At 35.9% G+C, this 15728-nt stretch overlaps 1 protein-coding gene across 1 annotated transcript; it reads right to left on the reverse strand.

Moving 5' to 3' along the window:
- Positions 1–8739: 8739 nt before the first annotated feature.
- Positions 8740–15331, reverse strand: LOC130413226 (meprin A subunit beta-like). The gene is made up of 16 exons (XM_056738287.1): positions 15275–15331; positions 15016–15077; positions 14861–14879; positions 14331–14372; positions 14196–14227; positions 14041–14119; positions 13262–13379; positions 13017–13192; positions 12685–12903; positions 12304–12459; positions 10737–10961; positions 10057–10500; positions 9755–9931; positions 9523–9631; positions 9276–9329; positions 8740–9073 (listed from the first exon to the last, which is right to left on the reverse strand). Exons 2-16 carry the CDS (start codon positions 15070–15072, stop codon positions 8983–8985), a joined length of 1998 nt encoding a protein of 665 aa, XP_056594265.1. The 5' UTR covers positions 15073–15077; positions 15275–15331; the 3' UTR covers positions 8740–8982.
- Positions 15332–15728: the final 397 nt, after the last annotated feature.

Here is a 15728-nt window from a genome sequence, read left to right on the forward strand (position 1 = left end):
GTTAAGATTAATTCATAAGGCATGTGAAAATAAAATAAAACAAAATGTGACCTTAGTGGGGTTTCTATGATGTTTGGTGGGTTACTTGTTCATGGTGGCCTAAGACGGAAAAGCCACCCCAACTCATTCAGGTACGTTGGGATGAAAATCTGCCGTCAATGAATCACACACAGTGTTTTGGTTTGGCAATACCACCTCCCCTCCACCAATTGAGTTTGTGAAGAGAAAGCCCTCAATTACCACACATACACACTAACCCTGAGGGGGTCAGAACTAAAGTTCAACACAATGCTTTCATCTGTATTTGATGATGCAAACAGCACAAACACACACATTGACATCAGGCTGCTAAAGACAAAGATACAGGCGATATGAGGACCGCCCGACCCCCAGTTTTGGGGCGTATTGCAAAGCCTGGTGTGCACATGTGTATTGGTTTGTAGATTTTTGATGAGGTTGTTATAGACTGGCTGTAACACTTCACTGTATGTCATACCGTTTACTTCGACAAAAGGACAAGAATTAATAACACATGCAGTGGAAAGTATTGCGGGTTCATATGGTTAAAGTGGAAAATGTCTAGACTGCCAAATAATGACAATCAACTCGTATCGATAGTCTCCAATGGAAATAATATTGGACATCATCTGTCTTGTATTTTGTGGTAGTTTTGGGCCATGTAAACAGAATGTAATAGTTAAAGCATGCAACGTCTGCTGAAAAGTCCTCATGGGCAAATAAAAGCCCTTGCTGAATTGAGTTCCCTCGAATTGCACTGAACTGTCTGGTTAGACCAAAAAAGAAAACTAACTCGTTCAGTTATGGCTGTCAAGAGGATTACAGCAGATTTTTTTTTCTTTCCTTTTTCTGAAATTTGGTAAATCATTGTAAATGAGCCGATGTCTGAGAATACAGTGAGCATTGCTAATCCTGATTTAGGAGAATTTATCTTTTCTTTTTAATTTCGCTCTTTAAAATCTAAACAAATCTGCATCACTTGATTTCGACCCTCTGTTGAGTGGTTATTTTATATCAAAATTGAGTAGAAACCAATAAATTATAGTTATTGATCATATAGTCTACATATTCTGACCAACAAGCAATTTTGAGTGGTTCATCTGAGAAAAAAGAATGTCAAACAGATTTAACCATTTGTTGTTAAAGGCCAAAATAATATTTTAATTTAATATATTGATTTTCTCATAGATTTTACTTATGCACTATATTAATACTAAAGTCAGTTTATAGAGATATCATGTTTGCAACGCCTTCATGCTGCTATTTCAGTCATAGCAAGACAACATGCTTGAATTCAATTGAATTTAGTTTTATTCATATAGCGCATTTTACCATTTCAATGTTGCAAAGCAGCTTTACATACGTTGTAATAAAAATGTATTAATAACAAAACTGGGGGGGGATTAAAGGGAGTAAGAGTGGGAAAAATCTTGGGAGGTGCCAGACTCAACAGGGAGTGCCAGTTCTCCTCTGGCATGGAGGGAGATAGATATTTCTGAAGCCGCTTGCAAAACTCAAATAGAATATGTCAAACCAAACAATAAACATGACATTAACTGTGCCATTGTCATCCTTTTTGGGATGGGTACCGAAACTGGGTACTTTATCGGTCTCGGGGCTAAATTGTGAAAGACCGAAGTATCGATAAGCTCTGGCGTTAACGGTCCTGCTATCGGTACTTGCGAAATTAAGAAAAACATTTCCTATTTATTATTGCTAAATAAACGTTACATAGCATTTTAACTGACCAGCCATTTCTAATTTGAGATAATATTTAAGACATTTACCTGCATTTTCGTTATTCGCAATCTCGCACCGCACGTAAAATGTACGTCTGTTCCACACTACACGGAGCTCGCGCGCACACAACACGAAAGCTCGCGCATATAATAGTGACGATGGCGGAGAGAAACAAACGTTCTAAAGTCTGGCTATATTTCAAGCGAGTAGACACAGATAATGCTCGTTGCAATAAGTGCAACAAGACTTTTGCTTGTAAGAGTGGTAACACAAGTAATCTGTCTAAACATATCTCTAAAGTGCATTATGTGCAGACAGAGAGATGCAAAGTTTTCGGCTAATAGTTCGTCATCCACGTCCTCAGGCTATGCTAGCCCAGCAGTCTTTCTAAATAACACAGACAAAATTTAAACATTGCATAAGGTTTCTTTAAATTATTATGTAATAATTGTATAAACACACATCACATAAAAAATAGCCTACATATAAATCTTTAGAGTGTTTTTTTCTGCAGTAGCCTAAATAAATCTTAAACTTAAAAACCGCTTTCACAGTACTGAATTTAAAATGGATGAATAATAATAAATTATGCTTAAGAAATTATAAAGCAGAGCTTACCTAAAAAATTAATTTGTAGCGATGAAATACATAAACTTTTTTGTGTTCATGTAAATTGCAAGAGGTTCCAAACCTGTATAACGTTTAAGCCCAAACAGAGTTAACTACATTGTAATTTATGTGAATGTAAAGCTGCAGTTACAGTGAACCAAGCCACTCCAGCATCTGGTCCAAACAAAAGAGAATTCCAAAGCCCCTTCACACTGAGCAGCATGTGTGTGTGTTTGTGTGTTTATACATATTATGTCCCTATTTATCATAAGTATTAAATGCACAAACACACAAATGAAGGAAATATGTGCTGCACTACACACATCATCACAAAAGAGAAGATCTCCAGCCACAACACATAATTGGAAAACCATTTCTTTATTATTATTCTTAAACAAAAACAACAAAAAACATAAACAAATTTAGGACCACATGCATTTTATCTAAATTCTCTATGAATAATGTATCAGTCATCTTTTACCTGCATTAAGATATGTTAGGTCAACGAATGTAAAGAATACGAATGTTTTAAATAGTGAAAAAAAACTCCAGCTTTAGTTTCGTCTTTCATAAAAAAAACGCAACAAAAAGTACCGATAAGAGTACCGTTAAAGTACCGGACCGATAAGTGGTACCGATAAAAGTAGTAGTATCGTTAAAACCTTAACGATACCCATCCCTACATCCTTTCTTGTCTGATGATTGGCTCTGTTTACTGGAAGGTGGGACTTCCTTCGCTGAAGCAACCATATTGAGCATGATATTCCCTCTCCATTCACATTTTTTTGTCAGTTGATGTCTAAGTAATATCAGTTATTGTTGGTATCATCCCTTCCAATGATGTGTTATAAAATTGTCTAATAAAATATAAACTGAAGGCAGAATTAGATTTATTCTGTGATTTAGAATTAAATCTTGAACACATTGGAAGAGAAAATGGGAAAACAAACACTGTGTTTCAACCAAAAGATGGACAGCAAACTAAACACTGAGAATGTCATGATTGTGCCTCATCATATCATGTCTTTTTTGGTCTAGTGGCAGGATCATAACAGAGCCTCATGTTTGTGTGGAGAGAGAAATGTTATTGTTGGTTCATTTTTAACATTGCATCCTCTTTCTCTCCTTTAATGCTAAAAGTGGTAAAAGCCTTTAAGTAAATTCTTTGTTAATGATTTTGTCATGAAGGTCCCTACAACCGTCTGGGCCAAATGAGAAAATTGTTTGTGTAATTTAACAGTAACAAGTCACAACTGGGAGTACATACTCACAAATCACTTTGAGCAGTTCAGCATGGGGGAAATGAAAGGGAATTGTTTGTTCCTGTTGGTTCCATTTGCGTTAGGAGATGGAGGCCATTAACATGAAAGAGTTTCAGGAAGCGTCCCATGAAGATATGAAGCACACATTGAAACATCCTGTGAAAAGAGGTACAAGAGAATGTGCCTTGACATACAAACAAGCGGCGAGTTTTAGAACATTAGAAGCACTTTGTCACTCTGTCTCAAATATATGTACAGAAATTAATTTGACACAATGCTTAGTTTCAAAACAAATGCGACACTTGAGAGTTGGCTACGTATATTTCAAAGACGGATGCAGATGCGATGAACATAAAGAGTGCTATTCAACAGGCTGAGCTGGAATTCATCTCAACAGCACTAACTGTCAACGGTAGGAAAAATGAGCCCTCTCATTGATCAAAGGTCAAAGCCAGTTATACAGATTTATGCTATAGCATATATAGTGTCACGAAAAAGAGCAGGTGCACACCAATTATTCGATCTCATGAAGGAAAACCTTTTAGAAAACTATGAAAAGTGAATAGGATCACTGTTGTGTTGCCGTGGTGACTACTTGGACTATGTGGCATTTTTCATTTTTTTGTACTTAGTACTCATTAGCAGTCAAAAACATAAAATGATTTAAATAAAAGAGACTACAATAGATCTAGATACATTTTTGAGCATATGAAGTACATTGGGTTATAAATTCCTAATTTAGACTTTAATTGATTTAACTGATTCACTGATGTCATTATAAAAATATCCACTATCATAAAAAGAAAAACACAGTCAAGCAAAACATTACAAATACACTGCTTATTCTAAACACTTAATCTAAACACTTAAACTTGCACAGTATTTTAAATAAAGCATGAGCCTTTGCTTCTTTTAAACTTCAATAAACTTAAACATGTATCTCCATTCAAAGAGCAACACAAAGGAAGAATTCTAGTATTGTGTGTGGGTAAGCACTATATTCCTAACCTTGAACAGCCCCATTTTCTCATCTATGGCTGGTTATGTCTGCTATGGGACTTTCAGTAGCTATGTACTGCCAAGTTTGCATGTTATTAGTTCACTCCAATTCTCTGGATGACAGTTTTGTGCAACAGCGACAGATTTGTAACGTGCGGACGAAACTAAATGATCTGTAGGTGAGATATTAACAAGGGTAATTTGTTCTCAGACACTTCAGATTGAAAATGAAACTGATGCAAAGCCTGACATGTTTTACCACTACTGTATGGTTAATTTTGCTTGTTTCAGATTTATTTTTCCATTTCACATATTCCATGCGTTGACACCACAAAACAGTCACTTTGTTTGCTTGATACCTTGTGACAAGCACAGCATCTGCTATGAGTAAAAAATACGTTGCAGTCTTGATTTCATTTGTTTTACTGGCTCGACCGAGGAGTTTGGATGCTTTCCACAAGTCAAGAGTCAAAAGACATTAATATTGTTCACGTCTTAAATTGTTTTTCTTTTACAGACAATAAATTATTCTAAGACGGTTCAGGTCAAAGGTCAAGGACAAAATGGTCATGTGTGCATTAAAAGAGGTCATATGAATTGACAAAACTAATAAGACACAGGAGAATAAGTTACTGTGTTTACTTGAAAGACTGCAGGCTGAAGTATAGTTCCCTTCTTTATAGATTCAGGAATTGGGTCACTTGTTCACTCAATCACTATTCCCTATATAGCGAATGCTAAATAGTCCACTATATGGGGAAGAATTGAAGGAAAATCAGTGATCAATTTCGGACACTGACGTAATACATCCTCCTTCTGATGAGCTTTTGTCACCTTTATTGTAGGCTATTGGTTTTTGATAAAGGGAACAAAAAATGTTTGCCACTTTTATTTACTATTACATTTATTACGTTTAATAAAATTACCTAATATATTTAAAATAAAAAACTCCTACAGATGACGTTAATTTAATCTGTTTATTCTCAAAAAGTAGAAACTGTCAAAAAGAACAAACACAAGTTTATAAATGTACATTTTTGGCGTTAACGGTCACTTGGATTAACACATCGGATGTTCACTCAAAATCAGAATGCATTGTCGGTAAAGAGTGGTGAAAAGATGTAGGGATTGAGTTGTTTACTCAGAATTCAGACAATATGTCAAAATGGCAGACACCTGATGTAGTGCACTATAGGAGTATAGGGGCGAATTCTGACACAGCCTATGCATACGGCTGTACACTCGCGCAAACGTAAACTTAAAAAAAAGCATGCCCACAGGCTTAATGCAATCATTTCTGATAGTTTTATTTGTGAAAAACTTCTTCAAGTTCTTACAAAGAGATGAAAGATGATTTAATAGGCTTCAGTGTGTTCCCTTCCTAGGGTCTAATTGGCGAGAATGAATGACTTGATACAGCAAAAGCAAGGAGTACATACCCCGTCGGACAAGACTCTTCTATCAAGGTTAAACAAACCTTCTCTTCCACGATAACAAAAGCTTCTGTCATGAAACAGTCCTCATTTGTTCACTTTCATGAGAGGAAAGTACGCTAAAGTCTAAGCACAGGTTGTTAAGGATAAGATGAGTCACATTTCATTGTCAAGGATGCCTGGGGTTTACTGGGTCACAGTCAATCAGGATGGAAAAAGTTCAGTTTTGTGTGTGTTTGTTGTCAAAGAGACCATGTTTAAGAGACCAATAAGCAGACTTGAGCACATTTTAAAGAAATACATTTAACTCCTTCATTAAAACAATGTAGATCAGGACACATTCCAAATTTTTCATGACGTGAAGTTTTTTAACGCTCTGCAGATTTACTGTCCAGACCCGACATAACAGACAAGAGGATAACTGTCCATGCGCAAAACTGTAAAAATTGTAGCAGCAAATATAAATGTTCTAAAAGCAAAAAAATCTGTCATCATTTACTGCAAATCTGAAACTATGAGCTGTGGAAGCAATTTGAAAAAAATGATAAGCTTATATGCTATAATGGAAAATAGTGTAAATGAAAGCTTACGGGTGAAATATTGTGCTGAAAATGAAGTTATTTAACTTTCCTGCAGGCCTACATCTGTGTGTGGGAGTGTGATTAAACTGCCTTTCATCCACTGATCTGGGGTCAGATTTATTATCAAACCCACTAAACTGATTATAAAGATTGTAGTAGTGCCAGTGGATTTAAAATAATTTGAATCGGAAATATGTTATCTGTGAGTGCAAACTGAAATGAAGTTGTTATCTCTACATTAGGCATGTACGGGAGAACATTTTACCATATACATTACATTAGAATATAAACCAATTTGAATAACTTCAACCCAATTAACTGTCAAAAAACATGGACGCATAATAAAACTGTGCTGTATTTAAACTGAAAAGACGTGTGCTATCCTTCAGTAGAATGCTTAGCCCATTGCTCTGTGTCTAAACCACAAACCACTTCATTATCATAGAAATGCAGATTTCTTTAATTAGTTACACTTCCTTGAGATATTGCTCAAAATATTGTTTTGAATCTGTAATGATCTGATACAGTACCATTGGCTTCAACAGCAGGGAGTGCCTGCTGGGTTATTGTGCAACTGTTCACAGAACACACGCTTTTTCCAAATCAGCAGATTTGAGCTTCTGGATGAGTCACATAAAGGATGTCTGCAGAAGATAAAGGTGATGTGGAGACAGCCACAGGATGCTTTGGGACAAGGAAAGAATGATAGGGATATTACAGCACATAGACTGGCAAATGCTTCCCCAAGCACTTTTGTAATAAAGTACTGAAATAGATTGATGTCCTGTAAAATATTGCGTTTAAATTGTTAATTTATTTATTTATAAATTAGATATTATTCATTAGACTGATCTTGCTTGTTCTATAAACACCATGCACTGTGCTGTGTTTTAGCTTGGAACACACATACTGAAAAAAATGCACAGCTTGAAGGCTGGGCCTCATGCAGGGTTTTAAAACTATCGAGGTCCGACAACAGTTTGCCAGAAGGGGCAGGGCACTCAAATGCGGATTACCCTCTCTTACATATCTGGACTTTAAGACAAATTGGGGGGCAAAAATTTGATATCTTCAGTGTAGGTCAGTGTAGTCAAATATTTGACAACTGCCTAACAAAAAAAAAACTCTGCGTATTATACACAAATTATACACTATTGCATTTAAACTAAGAACTTTGCTGTGAGATGGCGTTCCTTTGTGTTCAATGAGGGAAAAAAACGCAGGACTTCCAAACCAATGACCTGCCTATCAAATTCCCAAAACACTGACCACAAGTTATTACTTGTTCTCTGAGCTTTGAGCTTTCATCATATTTTTTTATCGAAGCAGGAAAATGGTTGCTGGAAACTAAGAACGTTGCTTTTAGATAAAGTTCACTAAGAAAAGAGAAAAACTGCAGTAAGGCTCGAGATACCGATGAGGACGACGAGCATGCAGATGAGTTTACATGAGACAGTTTCTGACAGTTTGTGCAGAAATTCTTTGGTTATTCTAACCGATTGTTGCAGCAGCTGTGCGGGTGGCTGGTCTCAGACGATCTTGGAGGTGAAGATGCTGGATGTGGAGGTCCTGTGCTGATGTGGTTACACATGGTCTGCGGTTGTGAGCCCAGTTGGATGTACTCCCAAATTCTCTGAAATGCCTTTGGAGAAGGCTTATGGTATGGAAATGAACATTCAGCTCTGATGGACATACCGGATATACCTGATCCAGTCTGCATGCCAATTGCACGCTCCCTCAAAATTTGCCACATTTTGCTGTGAGATAAAACTGCACATTTTAAAGTGGCCTTTTATTGTGGCAAGCCTAAGGCACTGATATGATTCTGCCTAATCATGTCATGATTATTCTTGGTCTTGTGGCAGAGTCATGACAAAGCCTTAGGTTTTATGTGAAGAGAGAAATGTTCAGTTTAGAGTCATCCTGTCTCTTTTGTTTTGCCCACACGTGGGAAGTCATTTTGTTAATTGTTTATAATAAGTTTGCCCCACACTTTTGGAGTGGTGGTGCCACCCCTGCAGTGTAGATTAGAGTATCATGTTTAATCCTTTAATGATAAACACAGACAGGTTTTACAGTAATCCTCGTTCTTTTGAATTAAAATTCAAACACATTTTAATAACTTGTTTTCAGGATTTAGGCAATGATGTCACACAATTTAAGGAATATTCATATTTAAACATGTAAGTTTTAGGGTTAAAAAGAACATGATGAGTGCTATATATACTGTAGCTCATGTAATACAAATTGATCATATACCAGAAATAACAGATGGATTAACATGAATCTAGTGATTGAATTAAATTTTTTGTTAAGTTATGAAACTGTTATTTCTCATGATTATTTCAGCATCAACAGAAACAAAACCACTAAGAGGATCAGAGAGGACGGAGTCCTGGAGCTGGAACTACAGAAAATATCCAGACAGTCACTAAAAGAGAAAAGAGAGATACAGATGTGAGGAGGATAGTTATTGATAAATACAAAATACTTTGTCTAAACAGTGAACCTTAGAAGAGAATATTGTTCTCATATATTGGAGTGTTTGGGTTGCATGCTTTGTTTATGCAATAGCCAGTCTCAACCTTTTCAAGCCCTATAAAACTAAATAACCACATGAGACGGTGACCTACTGATCATTGGGTCCCGGTACAGTTGTAATGATTGGCTGTGGGGTGGTAAGAGCCCTAAGAAGCAAAAAAAACAACAACAAATAATTACACAATATCTTATTAGATTACATTAAACTGGAAATGTAACATATTTAACAGATGCTATTTTTGCATATTCAGTGAACCAATTTGAGCTTTACTTTGTGCCACAAGTGTCTAAAATATCAACATCAGACATATTTAGAAAGGTTTGTAAATGGAGATTCACCTGGAAACACATGGACCCTGACTGATATTTTCATTAACCGTAGCGTTGATATGCTTCACTTTCACATTTGGACAGGGTACAGATTCATACTGAAGCAGCCATGAGAGATCTAAGACAAAGTATTCTGGATTAGTAACAACATTTATATTCACAGATAAAAGTGTTATCTCAGGAGCAGCTGTGGACCATGTGAACATCATGAAAATCAGTTCTTTGAAGTCACCAAACCTACCTTGCATGCTGAAGAGAAATATGATGTCACCACCCTTGAGAAAGTCTCTTTTAGTGAGCTCATCTTTGTACATGAAATACTGATAGCCAAATCCACGTGAAACAAATACAGATTCATTGCCAATAATGGTTTGAGTTCCATTGATTCGAGGATTGTTCCAGAAATATGTGCCATCTTCTATAAAAAAATGGGACAAAGAGGTTTTAAGGGATATTAATAACTTCATGTTTAGCTCTGATGTGACAGTATATTTAAATAACAGATGAAGAGTGATGGTGAAAACAGGTGAAATACTGTCTCACCAGTAACCAAAGTTGGGTCTGTGGTGATGCTGCTCTCATAGGACATGCGTCTCTGCATGTGTGGATTCTGGTCAAGCACCTGGAAGGTCACTTGTCTCCATGGACAAGGCCACTGCAGCTTATCATCAAACTCACCAGACACCAGACGGACATACATCGAAAAGTAAGTCACGTCATTCCTCAAGAACACCTGATAGCGATAACCGTCACTAGAGTAATACAATGGACTGTATATGTCAGAACCAGTCGGTATTTCATTCATGAGCTTCTCAAAGTTCCTTATCTGCCATATGTGAGGACATTCGGTCTGTGAAATATTGATATCGTCCAATGAGAAACCACCACTGGAGTTTCCAGCTCCTTTACGGGCTTCAAATACGACCTGGAAGGTTTTATTTGCATTTAATGGCACGTGGTGCAGCTGCCAGTAGTTATTAGGCTGTCCTGCAAAAAAAGTGTACTTTGAGAAACCTCTGGACAGAATACTTCAACTTAATTGGCAAAAAGACATTTAATGCTTCGAAAAATATTGAAACATCAGTGTTTTTGATAGATACAGTATATTCTGTGGTGACTGTTTAAGAATAACACTGATGTTGGAAAGGCTACAGTCTGAAATGACGTGCCATCTTGTAGATTATTGTTTAATTGTGATTTTATTCTGTAGCAGCGAGTAAGACCTGTGATCTGGTCCATGAGTCTCAAAGTTCCTCTTCTGTCTGCGGCGTCACGGTATTCCCTGATCCAGATGTTGAGCTGGTCATTCTCATTGGCACTGTGATGGTAATAGAACTGCAGGCACTGAACTTTGCAATCTCTTGTCGGGGTCATTTCTCTGCTCTCCAGTCGAGCCGAGTCGCCCTCATTTCTCCCCACTGCATTGAAGTGCATGAAGAAAGAGGTGCCTGCAGGTAATAATATCAGTTTCATTGACATATTAGACACTAAGAAAGAAGGGCGTCCAAGATGAAAACAATTTGGTTGTAACTTTGTTAATTATAAAACCTTTTCCAAAACATCCTTTCAATTTTTACTTCTCACGGTTTCTCCTCTGGTGGGTTTAAATTTGTTTAGCAGACACTTTTATCTGGGTTAATTTATAACCCAGCATTTGTTGTTGTTCATATTTCACCCAACCATGTCTCGTAACATTACAAGCGTTTCGACTAGAAACCTGTTTTTCCTGAAGTTGTACATCAGGTACCGTTGTTATAGGGATAGTACATCTCAGCTGATTATCTTACACAGTGACAAGTGACAAAACCTTTAAGCAAACACTTAGTTAAACGGTTAAGGGAAGTCTCAATGAAAAGTTTTCACCTAAAGGCTGTCAAGACTGCCAAGTGTTTACTTAAGTTCTTTACATTTCTTTATGACGTTAAAAAATTTAGGACCAAACCCTAAAGTGTCAAATGCAATGACTCATATCAAGTTCATTGAAAAGGAAGAAAATTACAACGCATATTTTGAGAGATATAATTACTTCCTTGGATACTAAAGATAGGGGATTATAAAAAAATGATATCAGTTATTTGATGGGTTCTAGCAGATTTGGGGGATATTTATGTAATATAATATTGTGACCTTTTTCTACACATTCTCAGTCCCAACTTGTCACCCATTGAAGTTTGGTTAACACCCTTCCGCTTCCCTTTTTATTGCACGGAGTGACCTTTAATGTCAGTTTTCAACCTTTCAAACTTTGGTATCAAAACACAGACAAGATGTGCATGCAATTTTTACAGTTACTATGAAATTATATACCAGTGTGTAATTTTAAAATGAAGTATGATTCATTTAAACTTAAACAGCCAGGATAACTGTATTTGCATTACACAGTCATTCTGGAAACTTTGCGTAACGCATTTAGTTAGTATAAATAAATGTACGTTGGCAACGCAAGTTGTAATACTTTAAACAGTTTTTGACCACAGTTGACCATAGTCCATTTTATTCAAACTATGGAAACTCAGTTGTGGCCATTTTTTGTGAGAACCATTAAATGCGCCTTGAACTGATGTGTGAGACAAAGAACCGAAAAGCAAAGAAGTACCCCGCACAGCCGAAACTGAAGCTTAAGGGTGTCCTATGCTTGGAAAAGTGACGCAGAAGGGCGCTAACCAAAACTTGACAAGTTGGGAGTGAGAATGTGCAGCACCATCTCTACATACCACGCTAAAAAGGAAAATGCACGACTTGCAGATATTTAAAATGAAACATTCAAACGACATTCACTGAAAATCTCACCATTTGACTCTTTGCTCCAGTAGGTGTGGTCAGTTACATTGACATCGCTCACTGAACTCACCCTCTGCCATCCGTGTTCAGATGAAGAACAAACACTCATCTTACACAGAGACTCGTCATCAAAACTACAGTGGTCAAGGAAAGACGTGGATGAATCTGGAACACAAATGAAACGTTCGTAAACAAATGAGGAAACAAAAAGGATTAAAGCGTTTCCATGTGACATGTTTCAAGTGACATTCTTGTGTCTTTTGTTGTTTTGTGGTGTTGTGTAACTCTGACACGTACCAGCAGTATTTATCAGACCTTCAAAAATTCCTTGTGTTACATTAAATAGAATCCACCCTGTAATAAAGGTTATAAAGATGACAAAAAACTTACTGCATTTGTAGAGTAAGTTGAGCTCAACAGCATCATATTCACTCATGCCCAGACGCTGACCAATCACATTCTCAAACTCAGGATGTCTGGTGATGATTGTGGATCCTTTACCATTGCTGAAGGCATTTTTATCATAATGCATCACAGACATGTAGTCATACGGTGTGCCTTGGATGCTTGTTACACTCTCACTGTATTTATCAAAATTGCTCTCTTTGCCTGAAATTAAAAAATACTAAAGTTATCATGCTGGATTGTTGATAAGGCAAAACTCATGGTGTATTTATATGTATACTTGAATGAACAAAATAGGTGAAACATTATAGGACTACCTGAGAGGATGTTTTCAATTTTTATTGTCACATAATCATCTCTGTCATATCTTGACTGTTCATGGTAAAATCCCAGTGCGTGAAGAAACTCGTGCTCAACAATGCCTATGATTCCACAGCCGTTACCAATGGAAAGACTCTGACCCGGGGAACTCCGCCCGATATATGACCAACACCTGCAAAATCATCATCAATTGATCTATGTGTAGTCTATATATACATTATTTAATGGAACTGTACTGTACCCATCAAAGTACTCCACGGAGATGTAAAATTCTTCTGTCGTCCTGAGCTTAAAGTCAATACATGATTTCAGTCTGAACTGCTCAAAAGCTCTCAGTATAACTCCTCTATAGTCCACACCTATAACCACAATCAAAACCAATCAAGTACACACAAAAACTGAAATCTAATAAAATCAGAAGATCTTTATTCTGAAAAATAACATTTCAAATGTTTTAATCACACACAAACAGTAAACAACATGACATTCTAGACTGTACATTTGCTCTTGGTAAATGGATTTACCAAGTGCATGTTAGCTCATTTTAAGTTAGAAACACACCACAGCTATGCAAGTTGCTGTTCAAGTGCAACCAGATTTATGTTCTAAATTTTTTTTAATCCCCAATAAAGGACACAGACTTCTTGTCAGATCATTATTTCTGACAGACTCATCTCTATGCAGGTGACAGGTTGTCATAAAGCTGCATTCCCTCAATATGTTGGGCCTTAATGTAAATAAATCTTGTAAATATCATGCAAATTATTATTTCCATAATTCATCAAGTTATGTTATGTTATGTACGCACAATGTTCCGCAAGATATACAAATAATGGTTTGTTGAAAATATAATTCTAAAGACTGTTACACTGACAGTAATTTGCAGTATTTATTTTGTAATAACATACATTTACTATTAAAGAGACCACAACATAACTTTGAAAAAGTTGAAATAGGAAGCATAGAAACACATACAGTATATCTATAAACATACTTGAAAGAAACAACACATTGTCTTACTCAGATAAGCACTCAGCATGTAGGGGACAGGGATTTCCCATCTGGATTGTTTATCCAAAAGTGAACTCTTTTGCCTTGACTTTAAAGCAGATAATATGCAGTGATTATTAGCAGGAAATATGTATGATAATATCTGCCAGGATACTAGAACTCACCACCATGATGTCTCCCTCTTTAAGATGTAAATCTAATGCCATAAAACACATATGCTCACATTTGATGAAAACATTATAGACACATATATTACATTTCTGCTTTACTGAGATATTTTTATAATAAAGCAGTTTTACCTTTGTTTATATCAGGAATGTCTTTCCGTTCCTCATCAACATCTTATAGAAAGTAGAAAGAAAAGAAAGAAAGAAAGAAAGAAAAGAAAAATAAGAGGTTTATTTTCATTGTAGAGTTGTGTTCATTGTGTTTAATCCCGGAAATATGGTCTCTGTGTGATTTCAATACCAAACTTCATTTTGATATGAGAGTAGTAGCTCAAATCTCTTGTTATAGGTTTCAATCAAAATGTTAATAGTATGTGTGTGGCGTCGCTGTATATCAGGAACATTGTGTTATAAGACATTAATAAACAAAGGTTTATACATGTTGTATAGTCTTTTAGAGACGTACAAACAGAAGTGTATGAATTGTTCAGTGATTTGTAATCAAATTCATACGTCTTTGATGATGTAAACTTAATTTGCAAAATGCTGGATAACAACATGATGTGAAGAAACACATAAAGTACTTTATTACATATAAATATACAAAATCACATTACAGTAACTTTAAAATGAAGTTAATATTGACTTTATGTTTTACTCACTAGTTACAGTTGATGAAGGCTGAGGAGGAAATGAGAAAGCAATATTAAAACTACTCAAAAATCAATATTACCATTATATATACACTAACCTAACACATATACACCTACCAGTGTGTTCTCTATGTAATGTATAGATTATTTACTGTCAAACTTACCATTGGTGATACAGGGCAAAAAGCCATGCTCAGTAGAAGAAGAGCCCACAAAATCATCTTTCCTGTAAATCATATTTATCAAATGTTACTTTTGCTCAAAATGTAACATACCTAAAATAATACAATAGATTATCTAATCATTTTAACTCAGTGTATTTAAATCCATATCATTTAACTTTAGTTATAATTTATTAATAATAAGTTTAATTACTATCCCAGGTACATGTAAGATCAAAATCAATGTTAAAAATCTTCTTACCCACTGCCGAGTATGTTAAAAAATAGAAATCGTCTTGGAGTCACTCAGACTGTCAAATGAAATCCCTTCCTGCAGGTCGAGTTAATTTAATCAGTAACGTTCTTCCTCATTTCTGCAACTATGACCTTTTTAAACACGCCTTCTGCATGGATTTATTAGAGGCGATTATTTGATTTTTGAATTTCTTGTTTTTGTGGTTTGACTGCCTATTTTGTTCCCCTTTCTTTGGATATTAAAACCTGTTTGTGGAATTCTGAGGTGTGGAATTCTTACCAAGTGTGACAAAATTTCTCAGATACCACACTCTGTGATAAGGCTATTTTTATTTGTATTTTATAGTCTAATAATTTAGTACATACTAGTTATTGAAATAATGTTATATTATGTATTTTACATATTTAAAACACTTAACACATCCATCCATCCATCCATCCATTTTCTACCGCTTATCCGA

This window comes from Triplophysa dalaica, chromosome 23 (assembly GCF_015846415.1).
Source record: "Triplophysa dalaica isolate WHDGS20190420 chromosome 23, ASM1584641v1, whole genome shotgun sequence".
Classification (NCBI taxonomy): Eukaryota; Metazoa; Chordata; class Actinopteri; order Cypriniformes; family Nemacheilidae; genus Triplophysa; species Triplophysa dalaica.